Below are 14,804 nucleotides of genomic sequence, written 5' to 3'. Positions count from 1 at the left end.
CGCACACCGACGCACCGCTTGTCGGGCCATGCTGTGGCGGCATCCCACATAAAGTGGAGGAAGATGGGCATGGATGTTAACTCAGAGCCGGTCTTCCTCAGCAAAAAGAAGAGGATTGGCATGGATGTTAGCTCAGGGCTGACCTTCCTCACGAAAAAAAAAAAAAGATTTATAAGAATATTGGGTATTTATGGATACTCAGCTAAAAATAACCAAAGCCTGTTTCTACTTTGTATCAAAAAGAACAACAAACATATCTAACAAAATAACAAGAATTTCTGTTTATTCATTAAAATGTTTCCAAAACTGTGGAAGCAAATAAACCAAATTATTTACAATGTCTATGTAAGGGTGGAGAAATGAAGGTAGAATTCATCTTATTTTCTGAAATTTCTGTTATATGTATAGGTGACTTTTAAAATGAAAGGTATTTTAAATTATCACTAAACTAAATTAATATGAGAAGAAATTCCATTTTATCATCACCCTAGGGCTATGAATAAAAAATAAATCTTTTCTATTTTTATTTCTAAAAGAAGGTTCAGAATGTTCTTTTCAGAGTCACATGACAATGATCTTAAATGACATTAAAATGGGCCTAAAATCTTCACCCAAATGCAAACAGTAGAGGTTGGCGGCTAAATCATGAAGGAGGGGAAAGAAAATTTAGGCTTATTTTCAGAACTGTTTTAAGAAGTGAAAATGTCAGGATGTGTTGGGACTCAGGATCCCAATTTAAGAGGGTTTCAAATGAAGATTGTGGAGAATAACCACCTGACGTGTCAGAGGGTACCACGTGCAAGCATGTGGTCCAAGGTCTATGTCATCGGGGGCTCAGAATGATGCGTGTTAAGAGTGATCCTCCTGCGCCGAGCCCTCGTGAAGCAGGACTTGCTGAATCAGTGAGACACAAATGCACATCCAGCTTCTCCGCTAGCCCCAGTCTGGGAAGTCACCCCAACTCCTCACTCACCTCCCACGTCCAACAAGCTACGAGGCCCCAGAGACTTCATTTCCTGGTTACTGTGCGAAGTGCCCCGTTTTGTCTCGTGTACCCGTGCCCGCATCTTCATCCCCACGCCTGCTGCCTCCGTTCCGTCCACCTTCCTTCACCCTCGGGTTACTGCAGTGGTCTCCTGGCAGGGCGGTGACGGGTGCGCCCCCTTGCAGTCCACCCTCCACACTGGAGCCTGAGTGATGGCTCTAAAATGGCAATCTGATTGTTCACTGTCTGCTTTAAATCAGTCAGTGATTCCCCATCACATCCTGGCCTCCTCTACAGGGACCCTTCCACCTGGATCAGCCTGTTTTTAGCCTCCCTCTTTCTAGAATATTCTCCCCTTTCTTCTAGCTAACTCTAGCATGTCTTTCAAAACCTATGTCCAGCCCACTCTTCTCTCTGCACATCTTCAAAGGCTTCCCATTCTGATTTCAAACCCTTCCTCTGCTCCCAAATCATCCCCTGCAGGCCCCTCCCATGGCATGGGTCACACTGTACTGCTATTGTCAATTCATGTCCCCAACCAACAGGCCACCAGGCGTAAGCAACCTGAGGGCAGGGGCCCTGCCGTCCTCAGCCTTGCTACTCCAGGCCTAAACCGTTCTTGCACATGACACTTGGCACAGTTCTAAGGACTTTATAAATATTAACTCATACAATCCTCATTATTATACATGGTTATTAGATGAACATGTAAGTATTTGTCCAACAAATGTATATTGAGTGTCTAGCAGGTGTCAGATACAATTTTAGGCACTGGGGATTCAGAAGTGAACAAGACAGACAAACTTCTGATCTCAGTGAGTTTATCATCTGTTGAGGCAAATGGATAATAAACAAACAGGTATATAATATAATGTGAGGCAGTGAGAGGAGCCATAAAGAAAAATAAGGCTGGACAAAGGGGTGAAATGTGACAGAGATGTCATTTTGTAATTTTTTTTTTTTTTTTGCTGAGGAAGATTGGCCCTGAGCTAACATCTGTTGCCAGTCTTCCTCTTTTTCTTTTTTCTCCCCAAAGCTCCAGTACATAGTTGTATACCATAGTTGTAGAGCTGTAGCTCTTCTATGTGGGATGCCCCCTCAGTATGGTTTGATAAGAAGTAGTAGGTCCGTGCCCAGGATTGAACCAGTAAACCACGGGCTGCCAAAGCAGAACGCAGGAACTCAACCACTGTGCCACCGGGCCAGCCCCCAAAGAGATGTCATTTTAGATAGGATGCTCAGGTAAGGCAATCTGAGGAGGGGACATCTAAGCAGAGATCTGAATAAAGTGAGGGAGTGAGCCACATGGATACGTATGTAGGGGGATGGAGAGGGTCAGGCAGAAGAAAGTGAGGGCTAAGGCCCTGAGACAACAGGCTCGGCCTGCGCAGTGCACAGCAAGGAGGCCATGTGCTGGAATGCAGGGCATGGGGCGGCAAGTAGTAAGCGATGAGATATGCAAGGAGCGGGGTTAGGTCAGGTAGAGCCTTTCTGGCCATCCTGAGGACTCTGGGGTTTATTCACCAGTAGGTATCAAGCCTGGTGGGACATGATCTGACTTACCTTTTAAAGATCACTCTGACTGCTGGGTGGAGAATACAGACTATGAGGAGCCAGAGCGGAAGCAGGTAGACAAGCGAGGAGGCGGATGCTGTGGTCCAGATAGTGATGATGGACACTTGGACTCCCCACCATGGCGGAGAAGTGGTCAGATCTGGATGCATTCTGAAGGCAGAGCAGACAGGATCTGCCGATGCCTGGCTATAGAGTATATGAGGGAGAGGAGTACTGGACAGCTCCAAGGTTTTCAGCCAACTGGTGGGCTTGGCGATGCCATTTATTGAGATGGGGATGACTGGAGGAGAAACAGCTTGGGGGGAGGGTTGCAAATGAAGCATCTGTTTTAGACTCCTAATTTTGAGTTGCTGCCAGAATTCAGTTTTGTCTTCTATGAAATGGGGACAATGTTTATATTTTACACATTTCTAATGAGAATCAAATGTGATCATTTTCTTTTGAGACTATGTAGATGGAAGGTTTATTTTTATTCACATTGAAGCTAGGGGTAGAGTTCCCTTTATTTTTTTTTTTATTTATTTTTTATTTTATTTTATTTTTTTTTAATTTTTTGTTTATTGCAGTAACATTGGTTTATAACATTGTAAAAATTTCAGGTGTACATCATTGTACTTCTATTTCTGCATGGACTACATCATGTTCACCACCAAAATACTAATTACAACCCATCACCACACACATGTACCGAATTATCCCTTTCACCCTCCTCCCTCCCCCCTTCCCCTCTGGTAACCACCAATCCAATCTCTGTCCCTATGTATTTGTTTATTGTTGTTATTATCTACTACTTAATGAAGGAAATCATATGGTATTTGACCTTCTCCCTCTGACTTATTTCACTTTGCATTATACCCTCAATGTCCATCCATGTTGTCACAAATGGCTGGATTTCGTCGTTTCTTATGGCTGAGTAGTATTCCATTGTGTATATATACCACAGCTTCTTTATCCATTCGTCCCTTGATGGGCACTTAGGTTGCTTCCAAGTCTTGGCTATCGTGAATAAGGCTGCAATGAACACAGGGGTGCATGTACCTCTGCAAATTGGTGTTTTCAAGTTCTTTGGATAAATACCCAACAGTGGAATAGCTGGATCATATGGTAGTTCTATCGTTGATTTTTTGAGGAATCTCCATACTGTTTTCCATAGTGGCTGCACCAGTTTGCACTCCCACCAGCAGTGTATGAGAGTTCCCTTCTCTCCACATCCTCTCCAACACATGTTGTTTCCTGTCTTGTTAATTATAGCCATTCTGACGGGCGTGAGGTGATATCTCATTGTAGTTTTGATTTGCATTTCCCTGATAATTAGTGATTTTGAACATCTTTTCATGTGTCTGTTGGCCATCTGTATATCTTCTTTGGAGAAATGTCTGTTCAGGTCTTTTGCCCATTTTTTAATTGGGTTGTTAGTTTTTGTTGTTGAGATGCATGAGTTCTTTATATATTTTGGAGATTAAGCCCTTATCAGATGTATGGTTTGCAAATATCTTCTCCCAATTGTTAGGTTGTCTTTTCGTTTTGTTGATGGTTTCCTTTGCTGTGCAGAAGCTTTTTAGTTTGATGTAGTCCCATTTGTTTATTTTTTCTATTGTTTCTCTTGCCCGGTCAGATGTGGTGTTTGAAAAGATGTTGCTAAGACCGATGTCGAAGAGCGTACTGCCTATGTTTTCTTCTAGAACTTTCACAGTTTCAGGTCTTACATTCAAGTCTTTAATCCATTTGGAGTTAATTTTTGTGTATGGTGTAAGGTAAGGATCTACTTTCATTTTTTTGCATATGGCTATCCAGTTTTCCCAACACCATTTGTTGAAGAGACTTTCTTTTCCCCATTGTATGTTCTTGGCTCCTTTGTCAAAGATTAGCTGTCCATAGATGTGTGGGTTTATTTCTGGGCTTTCGATTCTATTCTATTGATCTGTGTGTCTGTTTTTGTGCCAGTACCATGCTGTTTTGGTTACTATAGCTTTGTAGTACATTTTGAAATCAGGGAGTGTGATACCTCCAGCTTTGTTCTTTTTTATGAGGATTCCTTTAGCTATTCGGGGTCTTTTGTTGTTCCATATAAATTTTAGAATTCTTTGTTCTATTTCTGTGAAAAATGTTGTTGGAACTTTGATAGGGATTGCACTGAATCTATAGATGGCTTTAGGAAGTATGGACATCTTAACTATGTTAATTCTTCCAATCCAAGAGCACGGAATATCTTTCCATTTCTTTGTGTCGTCTTCAATTTCTTTCAGAAATGTTTTATAGTTTTCAGTGTACAGATCTTTCACCTCTTTGGTTAAGTTTATTCCTAGGTATTTAATTCTTTTTGTTGCAGTTGTAAATGGGACGGTATTCTTAATTTCTCTTTCTGCTACTTCGTTGTTAGTGTACAGAAATGCAACTGATTTTTGTATGTTGATTTTGTATCCTGCAACTTTACCATATTTGTTTATTACTTCTAAAAGTTTTCTGGTGGATTCTTTAGGGTTTTCTATATATAAAATCATGTCATCTGCAAATAGTGACAGTTTCACTTCTTCCTTTCCAATTTGGATCCCTTTTATTTCTTTCTCTTGCCTGACTGCTCTGGCTAGGACTTCCAATACTATGTTAAATAGGAGTGGTAACAGTGGGCATCCTTGTCTGCTTCCTGATCTTAGAGGGATAGCTTTCAGTTTTTCACCATTGAGGATGATATTAGCTGTGGGTTTCTCATATATGGTCTTTATTATGTTGAGGTACTTTCCTTCTATACCCATTTTATTCAGAGTTTTTATCATAAATGGATGCTGGATCTTGTCAAATGCTTTCTCTGCATCTATTGAGATGATCATGTGATTTTTGTTCTTCATTTTATTAATGTGGTGTATTATGTTGATTGATTTGCGAATGTTAAACCATCCCTGCATACCTGGAATAAATCCCACTTGAACATGGTGTGTAATCTTTTTAACGTATTGTTGTATGCGATTTGCTAGTATTTTGTTGAGGATTTTCGCATCGATGTTCATCAGTGATATTGGCCTGTAATTTTCTTTTTTTGTGTTGTCCTTGTCTGGTTTTGGTATCAGGGTAATGTCAGCTTCGTAGAATGAGTTAGGAGCTTCCCCCTCCTCAATATTTTGGAAGAGTTTGAGAAGGATAGGTATTAAGTCTTCTTTGAATGTTTGGTAGAATTCACCAGGGAAGCCGTCTGGTCCTGGACTTTTATTTTTGGGGAGGTTTTTGATTACTGTTTCGATCTCCTTACTGGTGATTGGTCTATTCAAATTCTCTACTTCTTCTTGATCCAGTTTTGGAAGGTTGTATGATTCTAAGAATTTATCCATTTCTTCCAGATTGTCGAATTGGTTGGCATATAGTTTTTCATAGTATTCTCTTATAATCTTTTGTATTTCTGAGGTGTCTGTTGTAACCTCTCCTCTTTCATTTCTGATTTTACTTATTTGTGCCTTCTCTCTTTTTTTCTTGGTGAGTCTAGCTAAAGGTTTGTCTATTTTGTTGATCTTTTCAAAGAACCAGCTCTTGGTTTTATTAATTTTTTCTATTGTTTTTTTGGTCTCCATTTCATTTATTTCTGCTCTGATTTTTATCATTTCCCTTCTTCTACTGATTTTGGGCTTTGTTTGTTCTTCTTTTTCCAGTTCCTTTAGGTGCATTGTTAGATTGTTTATTTGAGATTTTTCTTGTTTGTTGAGATAGGCCTGTATCGCTATAAACTTCCCTCTTAGAACCGCTTTTGCTGTATCCCATAAATTCTGGCATGTCGTATTTTCATTTTCATTTGTCTCCAGGTATTTTTTGATTTCTTCTTTGATTTCTTCGTTAACCCAGTCGTTGTTCAGTAGCATTTTGTTTAATCTCCATGTATTTGTGGCTTTTCTGATTTTCTTCCTATAGTTGATTTCTAGTTTCATACTGTTGTGGTCAGAAAAGATGCTTGGTATTATTTCAATCTTCTTAAATTTATGGAGACTTGTTTTGTGGCCTAATATGTGATCAATCCTGGAGAATGTTCCATGTACATTTGAAAAGAACGTGTATTCTTCGGTTTTTAGATGGAATGCTCTGTATATATCTACTAGGTCCATCTGTTGTAGTGTGTCGTTTAAGGCCAATGTTTCCTTATTGATCTTCTGTTTGGATGATGTATCCGTTGGTGTAAGTGGAGTGTTAAAGTCCCCTACTATTATTGTGTTACTGTCTATTTCTGTTTTTATGTCTGTTAATAATTGCTTTATATATTTAGGTGCACCTACATTGGGTGCGTAGATATTTACAAGTGTTATATCCTCTTGTTGGATTGTTCCCTTGATCATTATGTAATGCCCTTCTTTGTCTCTTTTTACAGTTTTTGTTTTAAAGTCTATTTTGTCTGATATGAGTACTGCTACCCCAGCTTTCTTTTCATTGCCATTTGCGTGAGTATCTTTTTCCGTCCCTTCACTTTCAGTTTGTGAGTGTCTTTAGGTCTGAAGTGTGTCTCTTGTATGCAGCATATATATGGGTCTTGTTTTTATCCAGTCAGCCACCCTATGCCTTTTAATTGGAGCATTTAGTCCATTGACGTTTAAAGTAGCTATTGATAAGTATGTACTTACTGCCATTTTTTAACTTTTTTTTTTTTTTCCCTCAGTGTTTTAGTAGTCCTTCTCTGTTCCTTACTTCTTCTATACAGAATTGATGGTCACTTTAGTTTGACCTCTGTCTGAAAGCTGTACTCTTTAACTACCCTCCTCCCTCCTTTTATGTTTTTGATATCATATCTAACCTCTTTTTTGTGCATTTGTATCCATTACGTTCTAATCGTGGAAATAGATAATTTTTCCTATTTGTGGTCTTCTCTTTTCCCCTTAAATCAGTCCCTTTAACATTTCTTGTAGCACTGGTTTCTTGGTGACAAACTCCTTTAATTTTTGCTTATCTGGGAAAATTTTGATCTCTCCTTCCATTTTGAATGATAACCTTGCTGGGTAGAGTATTATTGGCTGTAAGTTTTTTCCTTTTAGCACTTTAAATATATCGTGCCATTCTCTTCTAGCCTGTAAGGTTTCTGCTGAGAAGTCAGCTGATAGCCTTATGGGGTTTCCTTTGTATGTAACTTGACATTCTCTTGCGGCTTTTAGGATTCTCTCTTTAATTCTGGACATTTTGATTATGATGTGTCTTGGTGTGGGCCTCTTTGGGTTTATCTTGTTTGGGGCTCTCTGTGCCTCCTGTACCTGGATGTCTGTTTCCTTCCTTAGGTTAGGGAAGTTTTCATCTATTATTTCTTGAAATAGATTCTCTGCCCCCTTGTCTCGCTCTTCTCCTTCCGGGACACCTATAACACGGATGTTAGTGCGCTTGATGTTGTCCCAGAGGTCCCTTAGACTGTCCTCACTCTTTTTAATTCTTTTCTCTTTTACCTGTTCACCTTGGGTAATTTCTTCTAGTCTTTCGTCCAGCTCACAGATCCGTTCTTCTGTATCCTCTACTCTGCTTTTGAGTCCCTCTAATGAATTTTTCATTTCCAGTATTGTATTCTTCATTTCTGATTGGTTCTTTTTTATATCTTCCATTTCTTTGTTGACATTCTCACTGAGTTCATCTATTCTTCTCCCCAGATCAGTGAGCATCCTTAACACTCTTAGTTTGAACTCTCTGTCAGGTAGGTTGCTCATTTCTGTTTCACTTAGTTCCTTTTCTGGGGTTTTGTCCTGTTCCCTTACTTGGAATGTATTCTTTTGCCTCCTCATTTTGCCTCTTTCCCTGTGCTTGTGTCTACGTTTTAGGTAGGTCAGCTACGTCTCCTGCTCTTGGATAGGTGACCTTATGTAAGTGATGCCTTAGGAGGCTTCCAGTGTGCTTCCCTCAGTTCTCAATGTTCCAGGGGTGGCCCCTATGTGGGCTACGTGTGTCCTTCTATTGTGGCATATTAGCTCTCCCTATAGGTGCCCAGGGAGGCTGAGTTATGCTCCTGGCCAGCTGTTGTAATGCTCAGCTGCTTGTAGTTGTTGTGGGCCCTTCAGTCTCTTTATCAGGTGTGGGGAGCCCCAGCACAGTTGGCTGTAAGTTCTAATACCACATTTGTGTTGCAGTATATCTTTTAAGTGAGTAGGCCCCCAGTATGGCAGGTTGTTAGGCTCAGGGCCTTACAATTGCTGTAAACCTCTAGCCTATTAGGTCTCTTGTCAGCTCTCTGAGGATTGCAGCTGGGTGGGGCTGCCCTCAGGCACAGGAGCACCCAATTGTTTCAGGCTTTGGAAGGTGGGGCAAACCCCCTATGTGGGTCCTTGAGAAGCACAAGTCTTCTGCAGCTGACAAGCCCTGTTGCCCACAGGTCCACACACACAGTCAACACAGTCCTGCCCGGTGTGAGCACCCCGACCTCCCCAAGCAGACCCAGTCTCTCCACGGCGGGAGCCCCACACACTCCGCCACCGCACCACACTCTCCACCCGCTCCTTGTGCACACCCTGCCCCGCTCAAGTCAGCTCAGTTGCCAGGCTGCAGAGAATCCAGTCACCAATCTATGCAGGCCCACACGTTGCCTGAGGGCTTGTTGTTGGGTGGGGCCAGTCTCTAGGGTGGGCTGCCTGCCCTGGCTGAGCTGGATTAAATCGGTGCTCTAGTGGGTGGAGCAGACCCTGGGCTAGCAGGCCTCAGGGAGAACTCCAATGGCGTCTGTGTCAGCACGCTCACACCAGGCCACAACAATGGCTGCCGCCAATGTCCCAGTCCCTGGAGTGGTCTCACCCCTCACCGAGATGCACTCAGGGCCTATTAGGTGAGTCTCTTGTCACCGAAGCACTGTGTACCTTTCTTTCTGGTGATTTTAGGATGCTTTCTGGAACGGGTGAGTTTGTGCGCGGGCCCTTTAAGAGCCAGTTTTAGTTTCTTTGTGAACCGGGTTTTCTGGGGGTGCTCCCCAATGCTTTAGTAGCAGGCAAAGTCAGATATTATGCCACTGGTGTCGATTGTGCTGGGTCCACAATATGCCCACAGCGGGGGCGCTCCCCGGCTCAGGAACCCGCGCCTCCAGGGAGGCTGCATACCTGTGAGCTGCTCCCCGTGGCCGTGAAGCTGGCGGCTCGTGAAGGCGGCGTTTTTCTCTCCAGAAGGGAGTCTCTGCCTCTTCTACCCCAGTTAGGATTGTCCGTTGTTGCAGGAGTTCCTCTTATCCAGTTTTCAGTTCTGTCTCAGGGGTAATTTTTCCACAAGTAGTTGTAAATTGGCTGCGTCCACGGGAGAAGGTGAGTTCAGAGTCTGCCTACGCCGCCATCTTGACTCCGCCTCCTAGAGTTCCCTTTAAAAGAATACAAAACTCCCTCTCATGGGCTAGATATTGCTCCCGTGTACAATTGTTGCTCCTATTGGGAAATGATGTTGGTAACAGACCATATTTATTTATTTAACATTTATATAGAGCTTACTACACACCAGACACTATTCTAAATATAAACAGGACTTTATAAAAATTAATTCATATAATCCTCTAAAACTCTGTGGTATATACCTTCATTCCCTCCATTTTACAGAAGAAACTGTGGCACAGAGAGGTGAAGTAATTTGCTCAAGGTCCCACAGCTAGGAAATGGCAGAGCCAGGAGTCCAGCCCAGGTGCTCTGGCTCCGCTTCCAACCCCAATGCCAAATGCCACATCCCCTGCGTTCTGCCAGCGGTGCCATCTCTGATACGTGACTAGGTCTCTTCTGTACTGAGAAGGGGCCTCGTGTCTAACACCACAGCCTGCACCCCTGCCCCGGTTCCTACAAAATCTCTGCTCAAAAGCAGCCTGTCAGTACTGATGGCAACACCTCCTTTTGTCTCAGCTCTTCCCAGGCCGCTGGCAGCCACTCCAAGCACTCAGTGTCCTCTGTGCCTTTCTTCTATTGCCCTGAGGTCCTTCTCCTTACAGCATTGCCACACACAAGCTGTTTTGGTTCCTGCTCTCTCCCCGCGCCCTGCCTCACTGCCAGTTGTTACAAGCTGTTTTAAACGCTTGCAAGTATCACGTTTTCCACTCATGTGTGGAAGCGCACCACGTGCCACACTGAGCTGAGTGCTGAAGACGAGGTGAACCTGGCCAGAACCCTGACCTCTCCAGAGACTTTGAGCTAGAGGCCACGTCCCCGCCCTTTCAGCTTTGAGCCCTCCCTCTCAGCCCCAAGCAGGCGCAAAGCTGGCATTCAATGAACATTCATTTATTTAGCAAATGTTTATTGAGTGCTTTCTACATACCAGGCAAAGCAGTGATACGTGTCAAGGATATGGCGGGAAACCAGACATGAGCAGGGTCCTCACGGCTCCCCGGGCGCCGGGCGAGCCTCAGCTTGCCCCCCGGCTCCTCCGCAAGGGCTCAGGAAGGGAACAGCGGGGAGAGGTGGGGAACAAGGGGATGCAGGCCACGGGAAGGGGCGGCGAAAAGAGCCAGAGAGGCTGGCGTGGCATCGGGCCAGGGCGACCCCTCTGTCTCGAAACCCAGACGCTGTCACACACTTGCCGCAGCTGCTTCGGGGACCCCCTCGAAGGGAAAGCAGAGCTTGTCAAGGCAAGACTGTCTGGGAGGAAGACGGCTGAACCGTGCGTGCGCGGCCGGGGGTTGGGAAGAGACGGAGAGAGAGAGAGAGCGAACTCTCCAGTTCGCTGCCCAAACTCTGGGGCCTGGATTCCAATCCTGGCCTATTGCTTACCTGTTGTGTGACCTTGCGCAACTCATTTAACCTTTCTAGAATTCACTTACATAATCAGTTAAATGGGTGTCCCATAACCTTAAGATTGGTGCGAGAATTAAAAGAGAGAACGCCCGGTAAAGCTTCCCTAGCATGGTTCCTGGCACGTAGCAAACGCTCCCGGAGCGGAGGTTGTAATTACCGGCTGCTCACACCTCGCTGGGTCCCCTGGCCTCCCCCGGGCCCGGGCGCCCGCGGCTCTCTCGCAAGGGACCGACGACTAGCCTATTAGAGCGCGCCCTGCCTTGATAGATTTATTTGCTTGCTCGGGGCGGGGTTGGAAAGAGGCGAGGAGGGGAAGAAGGTGGTGGAAGGCAATGAAAGGGAAGAAGCGGCGGAGAGGGAGGCGAGCGAGGCGGGGCCGGGGAGGAGTTGGGCTGGGTTCGTGGGCCCGGGCGCAGCGCGCACGCGGAGCCCGCGGCGGCGGGGCGGGGGTGGCGCGCGGCGGTGGCCAATGGCGCGCGGCGCTGCGGCGGGGGCGGTGCAGGAACACCCGGCCGCTGACAGCCAAACTCACCAACTCCGCCCTCGTCCCCGCGGGATCCCGGAGCCCGAGCCGGCCTGGGGCCGAGGCCGCCGGAACCGCGCTGCCAGCGAACATGGCAGCAGAATGAGAAGGCTGGGGCCGGGTCGTGGCTGCTGCCGCCGCCGCGCTGCAGCTCGAAATCCGCGCCCGGCGCCCTCCGAGCCGCATGCTTAGCTGGCCTCCTGGTGGCCGCTGGATTATTTCATTGGGAGCGGAGAGCGGGGAGAAAGGGGACCCTGCCGCCGAGCCGGTCCGTGCTCTGGCACGGTGTAGAGGCTTGTGCGTACGAGTCGCCGGCTGCGGAAACGACGCGGGAGAGAGCCGGTCCTGGGCTGCGGCGGCGCGGGCGCGGGGATGAGCCGGCCATGGAGCCGCCTCGGCTGGGCGCACGGAGCCGGCCGGCGCTGCGCCGGGGGCGCCGCCTGAGCCGGGGCTCCGCGGGGCTTTGGGGCCTCGGGCGCCCTGGGGGGATCCCTTCCGCCGCCTCTGGGAAGGACGGGAGCCCCGCGTGGCGGACACTGCAGCAGTCACCGTTCTGAGGCGCCCCGAGCCTGCTCCGCCTGCAGCTCGGTGCGCTCTCGGCACCCGGGCGTCTTGCCCGGTGCACGGCGGCTGGCGCACCGCGGCGAGCCGGGTGCAGGGCTGGCTAGAGGGGTGTGTGTGCGCGTGTTCGACTGGAGATCCGAGCTAAAGCAGAACCAGGCGGACCTGAGCAGCCATGCTTCCCGGGGTGGGCGTGTTCGGCACCAGCCTCACGGCCCGTGTCATCATCCCGCTGCTGAAAGACGAGGGCTTCGCGGTGAAGGCGCTGTGGGGCCGTACGCAGGAAGAAGCGGAGGAGCTGGCCAAGGAGATGAGCGTCCCCTTCTACACCAGCCGCATTGACGAGGTGCTGTTGCACCAGGACGTGGACTTGGTGTGCATCAACCTGCCGCCGCCCCTCACCAGGCAGATCGCTGTCAAAACCCTGGGTGAGCGACCCCCCTCTCCCACCTCCCCTTCAGCCTTCTCTCCTTTCCTTCTCTGCTGCTTTTCTCCTCTTGCCCCCTCTTCATCCCAGAAGCTTACATGGCACCTACCCTGACTTGGGGACTTGAGATCCCACATCCCACTCGGAGCTCCCTCCTTCCTCCACCCTGGCCTTCCCACCTCTGCGCTTCCCTCCTCCCTTCTGACACCTCCCGGACGCGCTTCCCCACGTGTGTGGCGCGGAGGCTGGAGGAGGCGTGTGTTCCGGCGATGGGGGACGAGGCGGATGGGACGCTGAGGACTGGGGATGGGCTGCTCTGAGGGAGAGAAAACTAAGACCCCAGCTGTGTGGTGCCCGAGTGTGTGCGTGCGTGCGCGCCTGTGAGAGGCGAGTGCGCGCCCAGGAACGCCTGAATAAAGGGCCCCCAGACGTGTCTTGGGTTTTCCTAGGGGCGCTAGACTGCCTGACGTTTAGCAGCTGTGGCGCCCTGCTAGGATATTTTGTTTCTTTCTACTGTGAGTTAGTTTAGTGTGAGATTAGAGATGTGACAATCCGCTGGAATTATTTCGTCTTCGCTGAAAGCAAGGATGGCGGGAGTGGTTGGATGGGGGTTGGGGGGAATCTATTGGGAAGTCTTCAGGGGGATCATAGGTTAGTAAAGACGGGTTTGATAAAACCAGAGGAATTTAACTTTTCAGTGCGGCAGCCTAGGAATTGTTTTCTGCGCAGATTTGGAGTTATAGATGTTAAATTTTTAGGGGATAGGCGTACTAGTTCCAGAGGCACGGATGTTTTCTGTGGGAAAAGGCCCAGCGCTGCCAGTTTCCTCTGGAAGCATGCAATGGTTCCTCCTTAATTCCTTAAATCCTTGGTGTTGACTAGCCGGTTGGGGATGAGTTCACCACGCCTCACCATCCCGGCTACTCTTCTCACCCAGGCAGTCTGAGCAGCCTCACAGAGTATCAGCATCTCTGCGATGCCCAGAGGAAAAAAAAGTGCATGTTTTGTCCATCAGCAGTTCTCACACACACCTAAGACAATCCCAGGAAGATTATACACTCCTTACTCTCTGGAGAAAATGTATTGCCCACCCTTGAAAGTTGGAATTGTTATTGATGAGGAAAGGGACAAAGCATATGGCACAGGATGCCACATTAGACAAGAGTTACAAGGAAAGGACTGGAAGGAACAGGGACAGCACCCAGAAACCAATGGTAATTTATGTAATCTTGGAAAGAATGTTCTATTTTTAAAAACAGGTATGAGTTCAGGGCAGGTGAAATGTACATATATTTTAATTCTGTCTTTAGAGGCCTATGACCAGAGTGTAAAACTCTTTCTCCCGAGAAAACCATTTTTATCAGGCCATTCTGCTGTTGACTCAGATGGGACATCTGATAGCATTCCTAAGGAGGCTGCCTAAGGCTGTCAGTTTTCACGTCAGTTTTATTAAGCTTCTGACCTTTGTTGCCTGGTGTCTTGGGCCTTGAATTGAATGTCATTGGGTTCTGGCTAATGTTTCTTTTCTGTTTGATCTAACATATATGTTGGGTGGCTAACCTCTGTGCTTACAGTGGGTGGATCTGTGCATATCCCATAGATTATAGCCATCCTATAGCATAAATCTATTAGGGAAATTATTTGAAACAGGTCCATCTTGAGCCCCATCTCTACTAGAGGGCTTATGACTGGTCATATCAGAAAGCCCTTGTTGTAACATCCCTTCTCCCCTCTATGGCAGCACAGTCCTGTGAGTCAGACCCACAGAGCAACCCTAGAGCATGTCTCCAGGAGAGTGGCAATTTGGGAAACAAGGATATTCCTGTTTTCTGACTATCTCTGGTACTTTAGCCGTGGAAGTATTTGGGGACTCGGGCTTCAAGAGAAGTGGCACAAATTATACATTTCTGGATCCATCTTCTGTTCTTATTTTCAAATATCTCAATGTCTTTTTTTTTCCCTGGCAAGACTAATGTGAGTTACCTCTTCAAAACCAAGTGTGAGAGGCATAAGAAATAGAGTTAGTTTAATAATCGTGAC

General features: G+C 46.7%; 1 protein-coding gene across 2 annotated transcripts in view; it reads left to right on the top strand.

Moving 5' to 3' along the window:
• Window positions 1-9,169: 9,169 nt before the first annotated feature.
• The window catches only part of GFOD1 (Gfo/Idh/MocA-like oxidoreductase domain containing 1), a 116,902-nt gene continuing 111,267 nt past the window's right edge, over window positions 9,170-14,804 (top strand). Inside the window, exon 1 of one of the 2 annotated variants that reach the window (XM_087438021.1) lies at window positions 9,170-9,323. In XM_087438021.1, the coding sequence (XP_087294147.1) occupies window positions 9,266-9,323 (58 nt within the window). In that variant the 5' untranslated portion in view covers window positions 9,170-9,265. Of the gene's footprint in view, window positions 9,324-11,792; window positions 12,766-14,804 lie in introns of those variants that run through there. The other variant, XM_004432113.3, reaches the window with a different exon arrangement.

The sequence above is a fragment of the Ceratotherium simum genome, chromosome 13, assembly GCF_057802395.1.
Source record: "Ceratotherium simum simum isolate JZ-2026a chromosome 13, ASM5780239v1, whole genome shotgun sequence".
NCBI classification, from domain to species: domain Eukaryota; kingdom Metazoa; phylum Chordata; class Mammalia; order Perissodactyla; family Rhinocerotidae; genus Ceratotherium; species Ceratotherium simum.
Note: the sequence above shows the minus strand (reverse complement) of the source record. Positions and strands in the feature narration are given on the sequence as shown.